This window comes from Nipponia nippon, unplaced genomic scaffold (genome assembly GCF_047370975.1).
Source record: "Nipponia nippon isolate SJK-2023a ecotype South Korea unplaced genomic scaffold, ASM4737097v1 scaffold_1, whole genome shotgun sequence".
Taxonomy (NCBI): Eukaryota; Metazoa; Chordata; class Aves; order Pelecaniformes; family Threskiornithidae; genus Nipponia; species Nipponia nippon.
This window is the reverse complement of record NW_028262290.1, coordinates 104,891,294-104,910,806: the sequence shown is the minus strand read 5'-3', so window position 1 is coordinate 104,910,806 and position 19,513 is coordinate 104,891,294. Positions and strand designations below refer to the sequence as shown.

The 19,513-nt window shown below is 39.8% G+C and overlaps 1 protein-coding gene across 10 annotated transcripts in view; it reads left to right on the top strand.

The window, feature by feature from the left end:
- Positions 1–790: 790 nt before the first annotated feature.
- NFX1 (nuclear transcription factor, X-box binding 1) overlaps positions 791–19,513 on the top strand; it is a 71,810-nt gene continuing 53,087 nt past the window's right edge. For all 10 annotated transcript variants that reach the window (XR_015706514.1, XR_015706511.1, XR_015706518.1 and 7 more), the window contains exons 1-4: positions 791–921; positions 9,092–10,141; positions 12,644–12,805; positions 18,969–19,046. Coding sequence is in view for 4 of the 10 variants with exons in the window: in XM_087766000.1 (XP_087622126.1) it covers positions 897–921; positions 9,092–10,141; positions 12,644–12,805; positions 18,969–19,046 (1,315 nt within the window). In the remaining 6 variants the exon portion in view is untranslated. The remainder of the gene's footprint in view (positions 922–9,091; positions 10,142–12,643; positions 12,806–18,968; positions 19,047–19,513) is intronic.

Here is a 19,513-nt window from a genome sequence, read left to right as displayed (position 1 = left end):
TTACTCTGCAGTGTCTGAAAAGATCAGCAGCTCTTTAAGGACTCTAGAGCCACGCTGCAGCAGTAAAAGCATAGAACTGTTCTGTAAATGTACTGTAACCATGGCACTGCAAACCTCTGCAGGGAGGTGTGAATCATACAATGGCTAAACACTGGTGCTGAAACCCGCAGTATGACAAAGCGTGCAGTTCTATGGAGTATTTGTAGCTGGAGAATGGTAAGATTTGTCTGTAGCACCAGCTGTAGTATGGGAATCCTTGTGCGGGCTTTCCAACAGAAGCTTAAGTTCCAGCACTCATTTGGGATGACAAGTGTGTGGCTCTGCCACCTCCCCAGAGCAGCGCATGCAGGATGCAATAGATAGCCTGAGGACACATCCCTACTTTCTACCCCGTCCCTAAAGAAAGCACCTCTTCTACGCACTGAGACAGAGCGACGAGCTGTCCTGTACCCATCTGGGCCTGCTTAGCCAGGCCCTGAAGTGCAGCAAGTACAGTAAGCCCATTTCAGGAAAAGGCCACAGCAGGCAAGCTGACTGTCATGCAAATGGCCAATTTATTGCCAGAGACAGCATTTCTTTCGCGCTGTTAGTCTTCCTTTCTTCCTCCTTTGCAGCATCGGACAAGGCTCCTGATTTCCCGCTTATTCCGGCCCCGGCAGACGCAGCGCCGCTCGCCCTGGGACCCCGCCTGAGCACGCGGCCCTGCGCCCGCGCCCCGCCCGCCCCCGGCCCCGCCCCTCCCGCCTCGTACCCGCCTCTGCTCTCCTGCTCGCGCTGGCCGTGCCAGTGCGGCTGCGCGCGCATAGCCGCGCTCCGCCGCGGGGAGTGGGCACGAGCTGTGCGCGTGCGCGGCGGCCAGGAAGCCGGGCCTCGGACCGGGGCGGGCGTGCGTTGGCATGGCGGAGGCGCGGCCCGGCGCAGGTAAGTGCGGCTGCTGTGCTCGGGAGGGAGAGTTGGGGAGGGGGTCGGTGGGGTGGGCTGGGCGTAGAGGGGAGGAGCAGTCATCGCTCCGCAGGGATGCTGTGGGGCAGAGGGCCGCGCTGTGGCGGTCGCGGCCGGGCGCTGGCGTGTCGGAGAGCGCGGGCTGCGGCACCACCTGTTGCCGCCGCCCCGCCCCCGCCCGCCGCAACTTCGCGGCGCCTGTAGCGCTCAAAATGGCTGGGCTCGGCTTTGCCGCAGGGCGTGCTAGGGAGACTTTGCCTGAGGAGGAACGTATGAGCTTCTAGTATGTGACAAACGAACGGGAACAGCAGAAAAAAATACGAAGAGGCGGTTGGTTTCTGGAAAACTTACTACTCTCTGCCCACCCGTGCCGGTGAAACCCGGTAGAGGGCGGTGCTGCCTGCGCAGGGCAGCCTGACCTGTCCCAGCACCACGGGCTGCTGTAAAATTGCGGCGTTTCGTGGGGTCTCGCTGGGGTCTAGGAGCAGAGGTGAGGGGCGTCCAGAGCAGGTGCCACCTGCCCAGAGTGATCTAGGCAAGGGCTCGCGGGTGGAGAGCGGCTTGGGGACCCGACCTGGCCTGGGATTGAACGCCACAAGTGCAAGAAAAGATTTGTTTGTTTGTTTGTTTGTTTTTCCCTTCTGGCTTTTATGATGCAGGTTCAGATTAACTTTCGTTTTACTGGGTGTGGCTGCTGAGGAGGAGGGGGAATAGCCTTTCAAGATCCCTATTCCAGCCTTGCATTTAATGATTTATCGTGTATTATGGGCACTTAACAATAGAAGAACCCTTATGTAATTGTGTCTTGAGCATGTGACTAGAAATAACACTGTTGCCCAGAGTCATTCATGATATTTAGTGTGTTCATCATGTCTCTTGATTTTCTTGCAGTCTGGGTAGACTTCTCAGGTAATCAATGTCACTTTGGGGTCACTTGATGAGCTAACTCATTTCATTGTTTATAGAGCTGTTAGATTTCTGCCAGGAAGAATCCTGGACTTTTGTGGCTGGGGTGAAGAAAAAAATATGAATCGCTACTTTTGCAGCACCCTGATGTTAATTCAGATTAAGGTTATCACTAGCCTATATCCTAAATAGCATCCTCTGTCTCTTCTCCTCTGTTCTTGGCAGCCTGGCTATCATGACAGGAAAGTTATTTGAGTTTATTTTCTGATGGGATGAAGATGGGTCCACAGCTGCCTTGTGGGAAGTGGAATAGTCTGGGATATGGTTCAGAGAGTAGAGGCTGATGGTTTCAGTAAAGAGAAGCTCGTGCAGGCAAATATCTGCTTGTCTGTTTATGTTCCATGCTGTCAGGCTGCAAGTCAGCTCTGGTCCTGAAACCTTTTGTACAGTGTATATGTATTGGAATAAAGGGTCTTAAATAGGTATACTGAGCTAAAAATAGCTTTACTGAAAAACAGTAGTTTAGTCTGGATGGTACACCATTTCTACATTTTCTTCATAATACTTAAGCTAACACAGATATTGTCACATGGCATTAAGTTCTGGAGTTCATTCCTTGTTATGGTAATACATACGATGTTATCAAGAACCATCTCATAGGTCAAGAACAATCTCATAGGTAAGTTTCAAATTGTGCTTGTGCAATATTAGGATGGGAACTGGCTTTTGCCCTGCAACTTCATGGACGGACTGACTGTATGATTTTGAGAGCTTAAATATGAAAGGTATTTCTGCTCTCAGGGTAGATCAGGGGAAGCAGTTGAGGTTGAAGAATGACATTTTTGAGTCACGGCAGATGTGCAGCCCATCAAGGATATTTTGCCAATAGTGAACAATTATTGAGACCCAGGGAATGAGTATAAGAGACAAAGGGGAAGAATATAAGAAACAAGGCAATTGTAAAATAGTTATTCATATTGATATACCTTTCTCATTTCCAGCCCTGTGCACTGAGAAGGGACGTGGTATTTGTATTTAATAGCCATTAATGGATTTTTTTTTTTCCCATCAGTTGCCATAATTGCTGTTGAATGTAGTTTTGTTTTTTTGCCTTCACAATGAACAGCTGGGTCATTATACATGGTACAATGCATCATTAAGCTGAAGACATCAGGGAGTTGCTATAAAGAATTGAGTAGCCTACTGTAAGGAAAGTGAAAAGTTATAATACATTTATTCTCCTTATGCAAAATCCATTCTGTAGTAGATATTTCTCTTAGGGTGATGAAGCTACTTGTGGCAAAGTTGTATTTCTTTCCCTACTTTTATGTTTCTCCTATGTCATCTTGAAATGGGCTAGCTAAAACTTCATGTTCTGTTTAGAATGTGGATACACTGAATTTGGACAATAGCATAAAAAGATGAACACATAACACTGTGCACTAATATACAGAGGGGGCTAACTAGCTGGAAAGCACCTCTGCAGGCAGGGACCTTGGGGTCCTTGGTGGACTATAAGCAGACCATGAGTCAGCAATGCACCGTCTCTGCAAGGAAGGCCAGCAGTATCCTAGACTCTATTAGGAAGAGCGTTGCCAGTTTGTCAAGGGAGGTGCACCTTCCCCTCTGCTCAGCACTGGTGAGACCACCCCTGGAGCACTGTGTCCAGTTCTGTGCTTCCCTGTACGAGGAAGACATGGACATACTGGAGTGAGGCCAGCAAAGGGCCATGAAGATGATTAAGGGATTGGAGCATCCCTCACATGAGGAGAGGCTGAGAGAGCTGGAACTGGAGTTCAGTCTGGACAAAAGAAGTCTCACGGAGATCTTAGTGCTGTGTACAAATATCTGATGGGAGGGAGTAAACAATATGGAGCCAGATTCTTCTCAGTAGTATTAAGTGAAAGGACAAGAAGTTACAGGTACAAATTAAAACACGTGAAATTCCATCTGAACACAAGAAAAAGCCTTTTTACTATGAGGATGGTCATACACTGGAACAGGATGCTCAGAGAGGTCGTGGCCTCTCCGTCCTTGGAGATATTCAAAACCCAGCTGGACACAGTTGTGGGCAACTTGCTCTAGCTGACCCTGTTTGAGCAGGGTATTTGGAGTAGATGATCTCAAGAGGTCCCTTCCAACCTCAGCCGTTCTGTGATTCTATGGTAATGGTGATTTTACATGTTAATCTTTCTCTAATAATTTCTGGCAAGAGTTGTGGGAAGGAAGCGTATCTTTTATTAGATGAGCTATTACAGTTGGAATAAGCAATAAGTTTTGGGTAGGCAGATTGTTTTGCATGAAAATGGGTTGCACTGCCTGAGCCTTTAAGCCTGAAACAGTGTAACTCCTGTTTAGGAAGAAATCCAACCTTTTGTAAATTTATGTCATATCTGGAAATGGTAGGATGCTGTAGGTGAATATATAAAATGATAAGAGAAGACAGAAAAGATCCAGCTTGGTGTTCTGTGTGGAACAGGTTTACAGCTTCCATGCTATGGGGAAAGCCTCAGATTTCCATAATGCACCATTCCTGGGTTCTTTTGTGCTACAGTGTAATATAAGTACCATAAGACCTGCAGGGAGTGTCTTCCCTGTAACTTGTGCTTTGTGTTCAGCTGACCGGACCATTTCTTGTCTGGATATATGCAGTGCTGACACAAATAGATTGTTGTGCATGTACTCTGTATATCTGTCTTCAGGTGCAAGAATTCCTTGAATTGCTTTAAAACTGAAGGCATCTGCCGTGAAATTACCTTTATCTTCTACTGGGAGCCAGTATATAAACACAGCATACAATTGTAGAATATCCTGAGTTGGAAGGGACTCACAAGGGTCATTTAGTCCAACTCCTGACTCCACACAGGGCAACCTAAAAGTTAAACCAGATGTCTAAGAGCATATCCAAACACTTCTTGAACACTGAAAGACTTGGGGCCGTGACCACTTTCCTGAGAAGCTTTTTCCAGTGCTCAACCACCCTCTTATTGAAGAACTTTTTCCTAATACTTCCCCTGATGCAGCTTTAAGCCATTCCCTCGTGTCCTATCACTGGCCACCAGGGAGAAGAGATCAGCACCTCCCTCTCCGCTCCCCCTTGTGAGGAAGCTGTAGACAGCAATGAGGTCACCCCTCAGTCTCCTCCAGGCTGAACAAAGCTAGTATCATCAGCTGCTCCCCATAAGTCATGTCCTCTAGTCCTTTCACCATCTTTGTTGCCCTCCTTTGGACACATTCTGATATTTTTATATCCTTCTTGTATTGAGGAGCCCAAAACTGCACACAGCACTCAAGGTGGCACTATTTTTGGTTGAATTTGTGGGTATCTCAATAAGAAGTGGTCAATTAAAAAATAAGTGCTTGTCAGAAGCAGTCAGAAAGACTGGTACTAATCAGTGTTGTTTAGTTCTAGTTTTGTATTGATCTGAAGCTTCAGAAGGAAAATTGCAGTTCTTCCTATCTAGGAGACAGAGCTGAATTCATTTAAGAATAAAGAAGTACTACCTCTGACACCTAAGGGGCTATCCTGTGGACTTTTGTACCCATTATATTTTTTTTCTGTCTGGACTTCAATGTTTTTTTTCTTTCTTACATTTATTCTTAATTATCAGCTTCATACAGTCTCTGCCTAATTAAAATACATTGTTTAATGGCTCTTCAAAATCTAATTGAATTTAGCTTGCTGAAACTGTGCTAAGAAATGTCACTTAGGTATGATGTCTTTAAGTGGCACCTTCAAATGTTATTATTGATGTCTTCATAAAAAAAAGTACCTAAGTTATTAAGTTTGATGGCTGTACTAGTCCCCAAAATAAACTCTTTTTGAAGCAGAGCTTGTACTTATTAAAATGAGACATGTACTTACTAATTTGCTTCATATTTTTAAAAGTGTACTTATCAAATTATTTTCCTGAAGGATAGTTCACACAGACTACCTAACTTTGCCAGGGCATTCTGGTTCTGTCCACAGTTAATGCTGAAGTGGTGTAATGTGTAATGTTATGGCAGAACAGGCATGAAATCATGAGAGCTTCATATGCTTGTTTTTACTTCATATTTAAGCTCTTAGGAATATTAAAGTCTGCAATGCAGAGGTTGTTTCTAAATGTACTGTTGTTTTCTTTGTTTATTTTCTAGAAATACAGGCTGGAATCTAGCTTTGGAGGTTCCCTTTTTCTTGGTTTTTTTTTTTTTGTGTATGTACATGTAAACATGTCAGAGGAAATTCAAGCCAGTGTTAGCTACTGATTATTACACTTGTATATGTATTTTGCTGTTTCTTGTCTTGGCAGACAGAAATCAGTTTTAGTAGAATTTACCACTCCTTTGGAATTTTTTTATAATGTAAAAGCAGGCAGTAGGAATCCTATTCATGGGTGATATAAAAAGTCCTAATGAATTATTCATATTTTGGAGGTGCTTTTAAATATCTGAATCCTGGTTTCCCATCTGTTTCTTCAAACTTAATAGATTATTTTGAAAATGCTTTCAAAAATATCACTTCCACAGCTACATTTCAAATACTGGTTATGCTGCTTGGAGGCCATGCTCAAAAGTAAATTTGACTGTATTTTAGAAAAACAGCATTTTAAAGCCATGTCCAGCATGTTTTTTATGTCAGTATAAGATAGTATGTTTTACTGATCTACAAAACATACTTAGCTTATTTACTGCATTCATTTGTAAGCCCTCTGCAGCAATCTGTTTATAATTCATGCATACTTTTTACATATCACATCTCGTAACTGAAGAAACAATGGTCTTTAATAATAGAATATACTTTTTAGAGGCAAGCTGTGTGATTTTTGAAAAACATGGGTTTTTTAAACTTTAAGAAGCCATTTGGTTTACCTTGTTATATCTATCTATCAGACTTTAAATTTTAGGGTATACAAAAGAAATCTTAAACCAACTAATAAAATGGGTGGTTTCAAATAAGGTTAGTATGTAATTATAGGATTGCATCCTGTCTTCAAATCAAAATATGTGAAACTCTATTTTAAGTGATCTATACTGAATGACTGCTGTTTACATTGTAATGTAAAAGGACTACAATTAATGTTTGTAGTCATCTTTATTAGGGATAGGAAAGAAACTGGCAAAACATTGGAAAAACTGAAAGTAAGTGTTGTTGTAGAAAGTGAAAAGGACAAATTCATATTTTGAGTTCTTTACACAGGATACATGTGCTAAGATGAGAAACATAGAATGTTTCCAAGGAAGCTGCTTGCAGTCCAGATTCTTTCAGATGTACAAGTCTAATACTTTGTACCTACTAGGGTCTGCAGTCCTAATGATAGAATAGAATAGTTCAGGTGGAAGGCACCTACAGTGATCATCGAGTCCAACTGCCTGACCACTTCAGGGCTGACCAAAAGTTAAAGCATATTATTCAGAGAGTTGTCCAAATGCCTCTTAGGCACTGACAGGCATGGGGCATCGACCACCCGTCTTGGAAGCCTGTTCCAGGGTTTGACCGCCCTCTTAGTAAAGAAATGTTTCCTGATGTCAAGTCTGAACCTCCCAGGAGAGACGCAGGTTTGAGCCATTCCCATGTGTCCTGGCACTGCATACCAGGGAGAAGAGATCAGCACCTCCCTCTCCACTTCCCCTCCTCTTGAGTTAAGATTGACTCTTAACTCAATCGAGTTAAGATTGAGTTAATGTTGAGTTAAGATTGACTCTTAACTCAATCCCCAGCTGTTTTGAAAGACCTCTGTCTGGTGTTCTGACTCTGTTGTCTCAAAATCAGGTTAGCATTACAGCTTAAGAAAAACCCAAACAAAACCCCAAACACTTTGTATTTGCCATTTATATCTAGTGTAATAATAACATATAATATATAGCATAGCATATAATAATATAACATATACCATATTATAATATTAACATGTTAATATATTAAATATAATATATGATAATATATAATAATATATATATTGTCTTTGCAAAGAGAAAAAAAACCAGTGATTTCAACTGAGTCTCTTTTTAAAAACAAGTATGAATTATGTTATGTGGTTAAGAACTTCCTTAAATGTATTTTTAAATTCCTAATTTTTAGTAAGCTTAAAGCTTCACTTCTATGAAGTTGTATGTTATATTTTTTCTTTGGCCACCAAATCTCTCATAGTAGTTATGACCATTCCTAAAGGTTTAAAAAAACCTGTTACATTTGAAAGTAAATGAAATTCACTGAAAAAGATATGTTAATGCTTTGAAGTGTTCTGGCTTTTTCTTCCCTGCAAAATGTTAATTTCCACAATCTTTATTGAAAAGTTAAAATAATAGGTAGTTGAGAGACCCAGATAGCATTAGCCTTTTGGAGAGTCTCTTGTGTTCATAGCCCAAGTGCTTTGAATTGTCCTGAACCAGGAATAAACTGCACCTGCCCTATTGTCAGAGGTAACCTACCTAACTTATAAAATTGGCATTACTTCCATGAGATTTTAGAAGCCTCTTTTTTTTTTTTTTTTTTTTTTTACACTACTGTGTGAGACTTAACCAATCTGCCACAGCCCATTAAACTGTCCCTGATATTCACCTGATAATTCCTGTTGCAGGCAAGCCCCGCTGGCATGATGTGATATGAAATTGAGCAACATAGGATTTCTAACATGCATGTCTTTCTTTTATGTAGAGACATAAAAATGACAGGAGACCTCTCATGTAGGAGCATGGTTCGTGTTGATGGCCTCATAACAGAAAAATAATTTTGCGAAGCTGTCCTGGGTAGTCCTTCTACCATTTAATACGTCTAAGTGTGGAACAGCGTAATCAGAGTTCATGCAAGCATTTACTGTTGCTACTCTTTGGCTGATGGATTTTAATTTATATTCAAAGTTCTGTGTAATATTAAAATCTCAGATGTAGACATATTTAAAGGACCCCTTTGTGTGTGCATATAAACATGGTAGGAAAAACTTCAGCACATGTTAAACACTGATTATTACACTTGCATGTCTTGTATACATACAGTGCTGCTTGAAATGTTTCTCTTCACTTTACAATTTTGTATTCTTATCTTAACTCTGGGTCATTATAGTCTTTTTCCAGTGATGACAAGAGAAGGTAACTTTACAAAGCGCTGTATGATTCAACACTAGTTTCTGGAAACTTGTTTGTAGTTTTCTGTCAAGTGTGGGGTTGATTGAACTTCTGGACCTTTGCATGTATGGTAATTTTGCTGAAAAGAAATGTTTATTTAATAGTCTTACATGTGCGTTTTTATTTTTTCACTTTTTAGGTGCACTGAATTTCACTCCTGATGCTGCTGATTCCATTCCAGGAGAAAGACAACCTACAGATATAAACTGGGTAAATAAAGTTAGGAAAGACTCTAACAGTAATCAGAATAGAAGTAATTTACCATTTCCTAGGCTGTCTTCTGAAAGAGCTACAGATTATGAAAGCTCTTCCACAAAGCATCATGGCTTTGGTAATCCGGAAAGTCAGTATGGGAATTCTGAAGACTTCCACCAATATTTTGGTACCAGTAAAAGTTTGAAGAATCGCAACTTGCAAAGCCAGAGGTGGCACAGATCAAGAAATGATAGCACGTGTACTAGAAGTAAGATAAAGCAAAGTACTGTTGATGCTGCTGCAGGTCCAGGAATTTCAGATGCTGCAATAGTACCTGGGAGAAGAGCACCTCCTAGAGGGTACAATGACTTTCTCTCCTCTGAGAGTGACAGGGAGGTACCTAATGCAGATAGCAGAGGGGCGAAGCCAAAGAAAACACATCTGATGCATGCACCTGGAAGAGGTGTCAGGGAGAAGGGAAAGCAAGTACATGACCGGGAAAAGAGAGTGAGCACTAAACAGAAAGTAGAGCTGTTTGAAAATGTTCCATCTTTGGATTTGACTCAGTCTGACTCTTCAGAATCATCTGTTGGAAAGGCATTCTGTGATGCTCCTGTTGGTAGTGGGGATGAGCAGAAAGGCTACAATTATGTACACAAAAGATATCCCCGGAAGCCTGTGTGGAATAAACCCCCGGTAGAAAAGGAGTGTCAGAAAAGACATGATTCTCACCGTAGTAAAAATACAAAAGTAGGTAAGAAGTCTTCTCCTGCATATACTTCAAAAGATAAGAATGAGAGGAAGAAAGAACTCTCTGTGCACAAAAATGATGAAAACCTGACCAGTGAAATCAGGCATCAATTGTCTGATTCTGTCAGATGTAATGGAAGAAAGTTCCTGCTAAAGGGGGATCAGGCACCTGCACTTCATTTCAGCTGGACCCAGTACTGGAAAAAGCAAAGTGATGTACCAAAAAACAAGGAAACTCATACGGGTAAGCTTTCTAGACTGTCCTGTACTCCTGTATTAAAGATATGATCATGAATAATTTAAACTGCCATCACATTTGACTAGCTGAAGAAGCTTATTATTTCACATTAGGTCAGCGTCGGTTTCAGAGGACAGAACTAAATGTAAATGTGTGGCTTCTGAGTGGGGAGGTGTTCTGTACGTTTACTAAGGAAGAACAGATTTTGTTTAAAGTTTGTTTGTTTGTTTTACTACCAAACTGCAAAGGATGGCTTGGTCAGGCACCATGTTAAAACACGTATATTGTGGGAGCAGGGAATAAATTCTGAGCATTTTGAACAATAGGACTTGAGAGGGACAATCCTAAAACTGATTTTTGCAGAATAAGTTTTCTCATGTTTTATGTAGAAGTAGGAAAATGCCAGATAGAGGAACTGTATTCTGCTCCTGACTGGATTTTTTTCTGTTGTTTTGCAATGGTGATATCAAAAGGTAATTAGAAATAGAGAAAATCTTTGGATACTATTTTTGGAAGTTGAGAATAGGAACATGTGCCATTGACAGTGTAAAGCAGACCCACAGATTTTCACTGTCTGAGTGAATTTTGTGCCAACTCACACCACTAGGGACTGAAAACATTAAATGGAAATCAGCTAAATCTCTTCAATGCCACAGTACTGGCTTCTGTCTCTAGACAATCTAGGTAGCTTTTTCTTACTGTTTCAGATAAGCTTAAGTGTGCACTGAGAAAAGTTTTGTGTTATTCATAGCACCCAGCAGAAGTCCTGTTTTCTTTCAGAGGCAATAAGGAGAGAGATTTTCCTCCTTTTTTTTTTTTTTTTTGGTCCCTTTCCAGTTGAACAAACATTAAGAATATATTTAGTTGGTTTTTACAAAGCATCTCAACCTGATCTCCTGCTGCCCAGAATGATAGAGACAGGTAGACTAGTTCTTGTTACCTTAACTGTGGTATTAAATCTTTTGAAGGTTTTGCTTCTCAGTGTCTCTTCTTTTTCAGAGCTGAGAAAGTAGTAGCATAATCAGGAAGCATAAGATAGTTCTAGTCAGAAACTTTGTTCCCTTAGGAGAAGATCAAGATTCTTCTTGATCCCTTCTAACTTAAATACATTGACTTTCATGCTCCTGGGTTCTACTTGAATTGTAAAATTAAAGATACCTCAGTCTTTCTCCCAGCATTATTATTAAATGAAAAACATCATATGCAATAAGCAGGAAGAGAAGTAGTAATCTTTTACAGGGAACTTAAGGAACTTCTTCCTCTAAAATGGCAGTCTTTCTTTGCATGCTTTAGTTGGGAGCTATTTTGGAAACAGTATCTGCCACTGTTTTCAGTGAAGTGAGTCTGTGCTTTTTAACTATTTTTGGGACTGCTATCCTTTGAGTATAGCTTTAGTCTTCTGGAGAAAAGTAGTATGTTTTAGGTGGGGATGCTTTCTTTGCAGTGGGTAATATTCATGGGGTACCGAAAGCAGAAATGACTGTTAATTCTAAATCTTGTGGTGCTTGATGCAGGAGAACTGGAAGAGAAGCTTGAAAGTGCTTGTATCCTATTAAGGAGGGCAAACAGTGTTAACACTTTGAAGTCTGCAGGCAGCCATGGGCTTGCTTTCAGTCATGTGTGGTACATTTTGAATTGATAGTAATTTTTCTTTCATTATTTTCATTTTTTTGTCCTTCATTATGAGTTCTAATGTCCCTTGTATTGGCACCATCTAAAAATGGTACATTTTTACACTTTACACTTGTAATTAAGATATTTTCAAATTCTGTGGGCATAGATCAAAGAGCATTTCTAAGGTGTATTTGGTAGCCTTACCTTGATGGGAGAGTTAATCTGGCAGAACTGATGTGGTGCCTTTGTTATGGTTATACATCTAACTGTTTTCAGGCTGTTTTGTCTTTCCTGTGGAGTTCTTTTTTTATTTGCAAAGTTTTTTTATTTTCATGTTCTTTCATATGACTCAGAAGGCTTTGTACTTTGACTATTGTTTCCCAGTAATTCCGCTCCTAAAGCAGGCAGTTTATGAAGGGCTTATTTCCTTAATCCATGTACTTCACTGTTAATATTTGTTGTGTGGTCTTACAGGAATACTTGAGGATGGGAATGAAATTCAATTTTGGCTGAAACTTCTGTAGTTAAGAGCTTTAAGCTTTTTAGTTTAAACTTTATGCGAAGATAAATTTCCCATGTAAAGCGATGAGTAAAATCTCAAACTTCTGCCAAGCTTAAAACTACTAACTGATTGGTAAGATCAGAATGATTGCTATTCATCAACAAGAATTATTGTTGCCACTTTTGTGGGAATCTCATACTCCTTCCTTCTCTGAAACTAGAGAAATGCGTACTAAGTATCAAACTGGAATCTTCCAGGAGTAAACTAATACCTTGCTTATAGCCACACAGGAAAAATAAGTTCTGTTATAATTTAAATGAAATCTTGGAATTTCACTTGAATTTTGTCAGCTAGCTGATGCTTCATGCACAGGTAATGCATTTTATTTGCAGGGTCATTGATTGAACAGCTGACCACAGAGAAGTATGAGTGCATGGTATGCTGTGAGGTGGTCCGAATAGTAGCCCCAGTGTGGAGCTGTCAGAATTGTTACCATGTATTCCACCTGAATTGCATTAAGAAGTGGGCACGATCACCAGCTTCGCAAGCTGAAGGTTGGTATTCTCTCTTGCACACACTTTCTCCCTCAAATATATGTAATACCAAAGTTAATGTGTTTCTTATGCTGGAAAGCTACTTATAAATATTGTCTAAGGTAACCAGTAAGCTGTAAACAAATAAAGTTTTAAATAAAAGCATCCAAAGAACCCTGAAAAACCCCCATTTTTTTATTATTTGTATAATCCTCCTAACTGTTTTGATTCTTTCTAGTATTCTAGCTAAAATTAATTTCCAGGTTTGGATACATAAGTATAAGATTACTTAGTGAAATCAGTGTATCAAGGTGCAAAGCTCTGTGGCTGTTTTTACACACTAAGAAATGTCTCATCTTCTGTCATCTGTGCTTGGCTCAGCAGTCAAACAGAAGCAGCACTCTAAGCATTAGTTGTCTGCTTTTTCTCAACCACTTTTTAGTTCTGTTCTCAGATAAAGTACTCCTGAAATCTGTCACCAATGCCATGCAGTGAAGTGAAATTCAAAGAAGACTGAAAGCTTCTGCCTTTGTCGTTAGCTTAAACTGTTTCAGATTCTTTGTGTTATACTACTTTTTGAAACTCTTATACCACTTCATTCTGCCCTTTGAATGCTTTGGTGCAAGTTAAGGCTGAATTGCAGCCTCTCTGCTGTGTTCAGTTGTGTGATGTAGACAGGCTCTGAAGACTGTAATGTTAATCTTGAAGTAGGGTTAATTTTTTCTGTACCGTGCATATTTTGCATTTTCCATTCTTCATGTGTTTTTCTGTCTCTCTCTGGGCAGACCGAGGAAGTACAGTCTGTCAGCTACTTCCACATGTTTGAGAGAAGTTCTTACAGACTGTAAATCTCTTGCAGAAAGGATTGGTTGCAGAGTTCTTGGATTTCTGAAGATGCATAGACAGACTTCTGGGTAGGGCTGGTCATGCTTCATACTGACAGTAGAAAGGAAGTTAAAATATCAGCACAAGATTTGAAACATAAAGGCATTGCAGTGTTTGAGAAGGGAACAGATTTTGGGGTAAGACTGAGATCCTAAGCCAAACTGAGAGTGGCTACTGAGAACCTTTATCTCCTGGCTGTTTTTCTGTCACCTTCTTTGGAGCTGATTTATCTCCCTGAAACGGCTTATTCCTTGATCCAAGAGTATCTGCTTGTGTAAGGGAGGTTTTGCTTATCTGTTAAGACAGTGACCTTAGATACTTGAATCCTGACAGCATTTCAGATAGCTGTATCTTTTGGCCATTTGCTTTTCTTATAAGAATTTGTGGACTAAATATGCTACTGTATCATGTGTATGAGAGAACTTGAGCTAATCGTTAATTGAAATTAAAGGTGGTAGCCTCAGTAGCACTGATTCCATAGTTCCAGTAAGGACACTGATGCATATTTCTTGACCTGCAAGGCCCTGCTACCCTATCTTGATTAGAACTTGTACTTCAGTGTGTATTTGTTTTATTGTAGGTTGTTTCAGTGTAGATTCTACTTTTCAGGATTTGTATAATGTTGAGGAATTCACTAGAACCCTGGCAGTAATTATTGTCTACCAGAAGAGAAATAGGACACTAATCTACCTAACTCAGTAATTTCGCTGTTTTTCTGGAAGAGGAAAAAAAACTGGGTTTTTTTGGACACAATTTACTTTAAATCTGCTCAATTCTGCAAATGTTACAATGAATTCCAGGAAAACTTATCTAATCTCAGCACCCAAACTTTTCACTGCTACATTTCACTTTCAGCCTACTGAGAATGTTTTGTTCATAAGATCAGTTTTGAGTGTTCATTCCTTTATGTTTTTGAAGCAACTGAATGTTTCAGTGAGAATGTCCCTCCACTTGGGGCCTTACAGCAGCTCTTATTTCTATGACACATAGCAGGAGGCTGAAAGTATGTATGCGTACATAATTTCTCACAATTTTTGTGATCACAGCCTTCTATCGGAGAAACCCTGAATACTTGGATGAGGTAGATAACGTCCTTGGGTATCTTCTCATGTAGTTCCATCTTCCAGATCAATAGTAATGGGTATCTGTTATGAGGGAAAAGCAGGTGTGGATCCCTTGGGGACTAGGCACAACACTCAGCAAGTGAAAGCTTTGGCTTTAATGGAAGTGTAGCATTACCATGGTGGGAGCCCCGGGACACCAAGGCTAATCACATGGGGACCCAATGCAATGGAACCCTGCTCAGGAGTGAAGCACAAAGGAATGCACTGCAGGGATAAAACTTGTGCTGATTAACATATGGTCCATATGCAGTGTCCTGTTTTGCTCATTAGTCACTTGCTGATGTAATGCAGGTGCTGTTATCTGAATTCTGAGATCTGCAGCTGGCCGTCAGGTTGGCCCCCATGCAAAGGTGGGGGAAATGAAGTATCCTGGGTTACCATGTCAATGAGATAAAACATGCTTGGGACTCTATGTACATGGGTGGGAAGAAGCAAAGAACTATCCTAGGTTACAGTAACAAAGTCTTCTCGCACCCTACAGTATCTCTCTTCTCAGGGACTCTTTCAGATGTGCTTTACTAAAGGTGTCTTCCCTCAGAGGCTTCTTTGCCTTCTATTGTCTTGAGGGTCATCTGAAAAATGAGTTTTAGTTTGGCCAAGCCAGGTGAAAGAATCTCCTGATTATCCGTGAGGAGTCATAGGGCATTGCGCATTCTTGGTCTGCGTAGACTGTCAGTGGCACTCAGAACTAGAGAATGGATTTTCGTTGTGTATTAGAGATGTCCTGATCAAGAGGAGGAGCTGTGCTAGGCATCACTTTGTCATCATGTGGAAAGATTCTTTTCTATAAGGAGGAACATAACTTTCTCCTTAGCAAGCATTTTTACTAACATTTTGAATTATGTCTTGGAGGAATGTGACCTTTAGATATTGCACAGCTAAGGTCAATCTGACAAAAATACCTTCATTGCACACAAGATCTTTTACTTTGTTATGCTTATAAAGGGGAATTTGTTGTCTCTTGTCCCCTTCCTTCTTATACTTCTTTTAAAAACTGATGCTTCAATGGTGTTTGACTTGTCTCCTTGCATTGATGGAACAAAAGTTTAAGCCATTTGCTCCCTTCTTTGCAGGAAAGGTAGTTTTACTGGTATTTTTATTTTGGCTGGAAGGATTGGAGATATTTGAGTTATCACAACTGACGGTCTCTCTGCTCTCTCTGCTGCCCCTGCCCTGCACTTCCAGATGAGCTAGTGGTTTGTACCAATCCAATATTGCCCTCTAAGATGGCTTTTGAGTTTCAGTGGTCAGAGTATGAATCTACTTGCCTTTTTTTCTTAAGCCATGCTGTTCAAGGGCTGAAGCCATTCTGTGTGCCTTGGCTATTAGACAAATGTTGTCACTTTTTTGTTACTGGGACAAATGCTTTTGATTGTGTCTAGCTGAGAAGTCAAAGCAATAATTTATTCTGATACAAATTATCTCATTGGAGAACTGCATAAGACCTTTTAGAAATGGTAACTTGAAACTGCCAATGTTGATTCTAGTATATTCTACTACAGCTGAAGTGACTGAAATCGTTTGGAGTTCTTTTCATGTACCTATCATTGTATACACGTTGAAAATTCCTGCTGTACTGCTGCCTTTGGCAATGTGGCCTTTTAGCATTCACTCTTTATTCCAGCAGATGTGTTTGGATCCTTTCTTATGTAATCACCTATGACTCATCGTAGGCAAACATGTAAAGAGAAAAGTTGCTTGTTTGAAACTACATGTAAAGATCCCTAGTCTGTATATATAATTTCCAGTTCTTCCTACTCAAGGATCTTTTGAGCCCTTTAATCCTTTAGGATTCTGGAAACAGGAGATCATTCACTGTGCCTTTATGACAACAGGGATGCAATAGGAAGGGGCAGGGTTCTGAGCATGGTACCACATATAAAGATTTTTTGTGGCTGAAAGTGCTACAGATAGGGATGCTTGCAATATGAAAGTGTATAGAAAAAATTTTGGTAAATAATTACAAGTAAGGAATCCTTTTATCCCAGAAGGAAGGAGAGGATAGCAAATTCTAAAACAATCTGTAATAAACGGGAGTGAGGTGTGTTGATTTTGCATAGACAACTGTCCTTTTGGTGTCTTTGGTTGGAATTTTGCCTGCTTCACTCCTGTTCATTAGAGGATTCATGAGACTGGAATGTTCATTCAGTAGAGTCATCCTCATTCTCACTTTCTTCAGTAATCAGGATTTGTAAAGAGTCATTACAGGACCACTCCTTACAAATGTGGGTGTCAATAATCATCCTACTGTCATTCAATCCTACTGTAATTGCATCTGAATCCAGGAAGAAAACTTTTATTTCTTGAATTTTTGGAGGAAAGCAACCGTGCATGTTCCTTGTGGGTGGACCCACATGAATGTAGTTATGTCTTAAAGGAGCAAAGGATAGTCAATGATTAAGAACAACAAAATATATCTTGAAAGGCTGTTTTCCTTGGTAAAACGTTCCTGTTTTACAAGGACCTTCACTATACTCTAGAGAAACTGTTGCTTGTAGAAGACTCGGCATCCTGCTTGGGGAGAGGTGTTGATAGGAGAGGCCTTCTGCTGGGTTTCCTGTAGCTTTGATGATAGGCTTACCTTCACAGCTTTTGAAAAACATAACATGGAATAACAATGAAAGAAATTATATTTTTAATGTAATAGTTAAGTATACTGTACAAAGTAATTCTATAGGAAATCCCTTAGGGTTGAGTATCCTGCCTTTGGGAGGAGCCACATAAGGTGCTGACAGCTTTGTCCCCTTTCAGTCCCCCGCTGCCACTTTTTACCTGTAGCTTTTAACACTTCTGTCTGAGATGCTTCAGTTTGTAGCAGTCAAATAAAAAAAAATCGTGGTCAGGAAATGCAAGTTGGTCTTGAGCATGAGAGTATACTCCTTGTGCCACTGTCATATGGGTGCTCAGCTCATAATTGTACAGCTCTCTGCAGCAGTCTTGGTGGCACAATGAAATGAACCAGGATAACGAGGGGTATGAATAGGCATCAAGTATTGAAAAGAATAGACATGCTTTAGATTTGCATTTCAAGAGTGTCAAAGTAGTCTATAATCTGTATCATGTCCACTTTGTGAAAATTTTTGCTGTTGTGCATTATGATGGCTAATGTAAGAAGTCTCGGATCCAATTGATAGCGAACCTAGGTGTGCCTGTCATTGCAGTGCAGTTGTCGTGTCACACATAGGGTTTCCTGTTTGCAATCCCTCCTGTATTCATAATGTGAAAATATCATAAATCTTGGTCAGATTTCTTAATCACAAATAACAGTTCTAAAATCATAGCTTTATTAATTTACCAGCACACTGAATTGATTGGTTAGGAGAGACAGTAAGAGCTAATCAATTTATATGGGTGTGTATATATATTTTTTTTTAATCTCTCTCTCTCTATGTAAAAAAATATCTCTCTCTCTCTCCTCCCTGCCCTGCTTTGTGTTCAGTAGTGCTTTCACACTGGTATTCTTCATAGCCAGATATGTACTGAATTTGGGAAACATCTCATGAATGTTGCTTTCCTTACACTGAAGTTCTTCCTTTACTGCTAACCAACACCCTTCTGAAACACAGAAGCAAGAAAACTACTGTTTAATAAAATACCAACTTGAAGAATAATGTCCTAGTCAATAGCTAGGTATTGTCACCTTTAAATTAATTAAAGTAGATTATTCTGATTTATATAGCACTAATTTATTCTGGACATGAAGCAATACTAAATTGGTCTTCTACAAGACACAAACTCATAACATGAGATGATAACGAAAAGGAAAATACAGGTGGTGCTTAAGACTGTAGGTAATTATATATTTCTCACCAATTTCCAACACTTTAATGCTTTTTTTTTCTCTCGCATCTTTAGATATGGTGAAGACTGTCTATATTCTAGTAGAATGTCTTATAACAGGGTATGTGATAATAGAAAAAGTGCGATTTTAAAATTTGTTCTTGCCTCTATATAAAGTTGGAGCCTGATCAGATGAAGTACCACTTCTGTGTGTATCTTGATACTGTATAAAATGCATTTTTATTAACATGCTTTCTCACCACTTCTGAGTAAATGGAAAACTTAGTTTGGTTGCAGCTGTGGTAAGAAACCCAGTGAGAGCACTTATTCTAGGTTTGCAAATTAGCTCCTTTATTTCTTCAAGTCATTTTTATCTTTATTTTTTTTATCTACAGATGGTAATAGTGGTTGGAGATGTCCAGCTTGTCAGAATGCTTCTACGCAAGTTCCTAAAACTTACACGTGTTTCTGTGGTGAGTTTCTTGCTTGCTTTTGCAAAGAAAAACAATTTTGTCACTTTAATTCTTAATTTGAATTCCGATATTGCTGCTTGTTTGCCTACATCCCTGAAGTTTAACCTTGTTTAAAACTTTATTGACACTGGAAGGTGGCTGTGCAGAGAATCACACACATGTTGCTTAAAACATTTAAAAATGAAATATTAAATCATAAGTGATAAATATTTTCATATCACTGTGTAAAAATAGTGATTTTTATAAAATAATGATAGAATTGGGCTGCTATCCTACAAGCTTGCTTTCTGTAGGACTGAAATAACCTGCATGTGTTATGTCTTTCTTGAGTTGTGAGTACGACATTCACTAAGCTGTAAGTGTATGACAAAAAGGGAGAAATGAATGATGTTACTTAGTTGCATACATGCAATTAAATTTTGTTTCGGATTTACACTTTGAAATTTGTGTTGATTTCATGTAGCTTT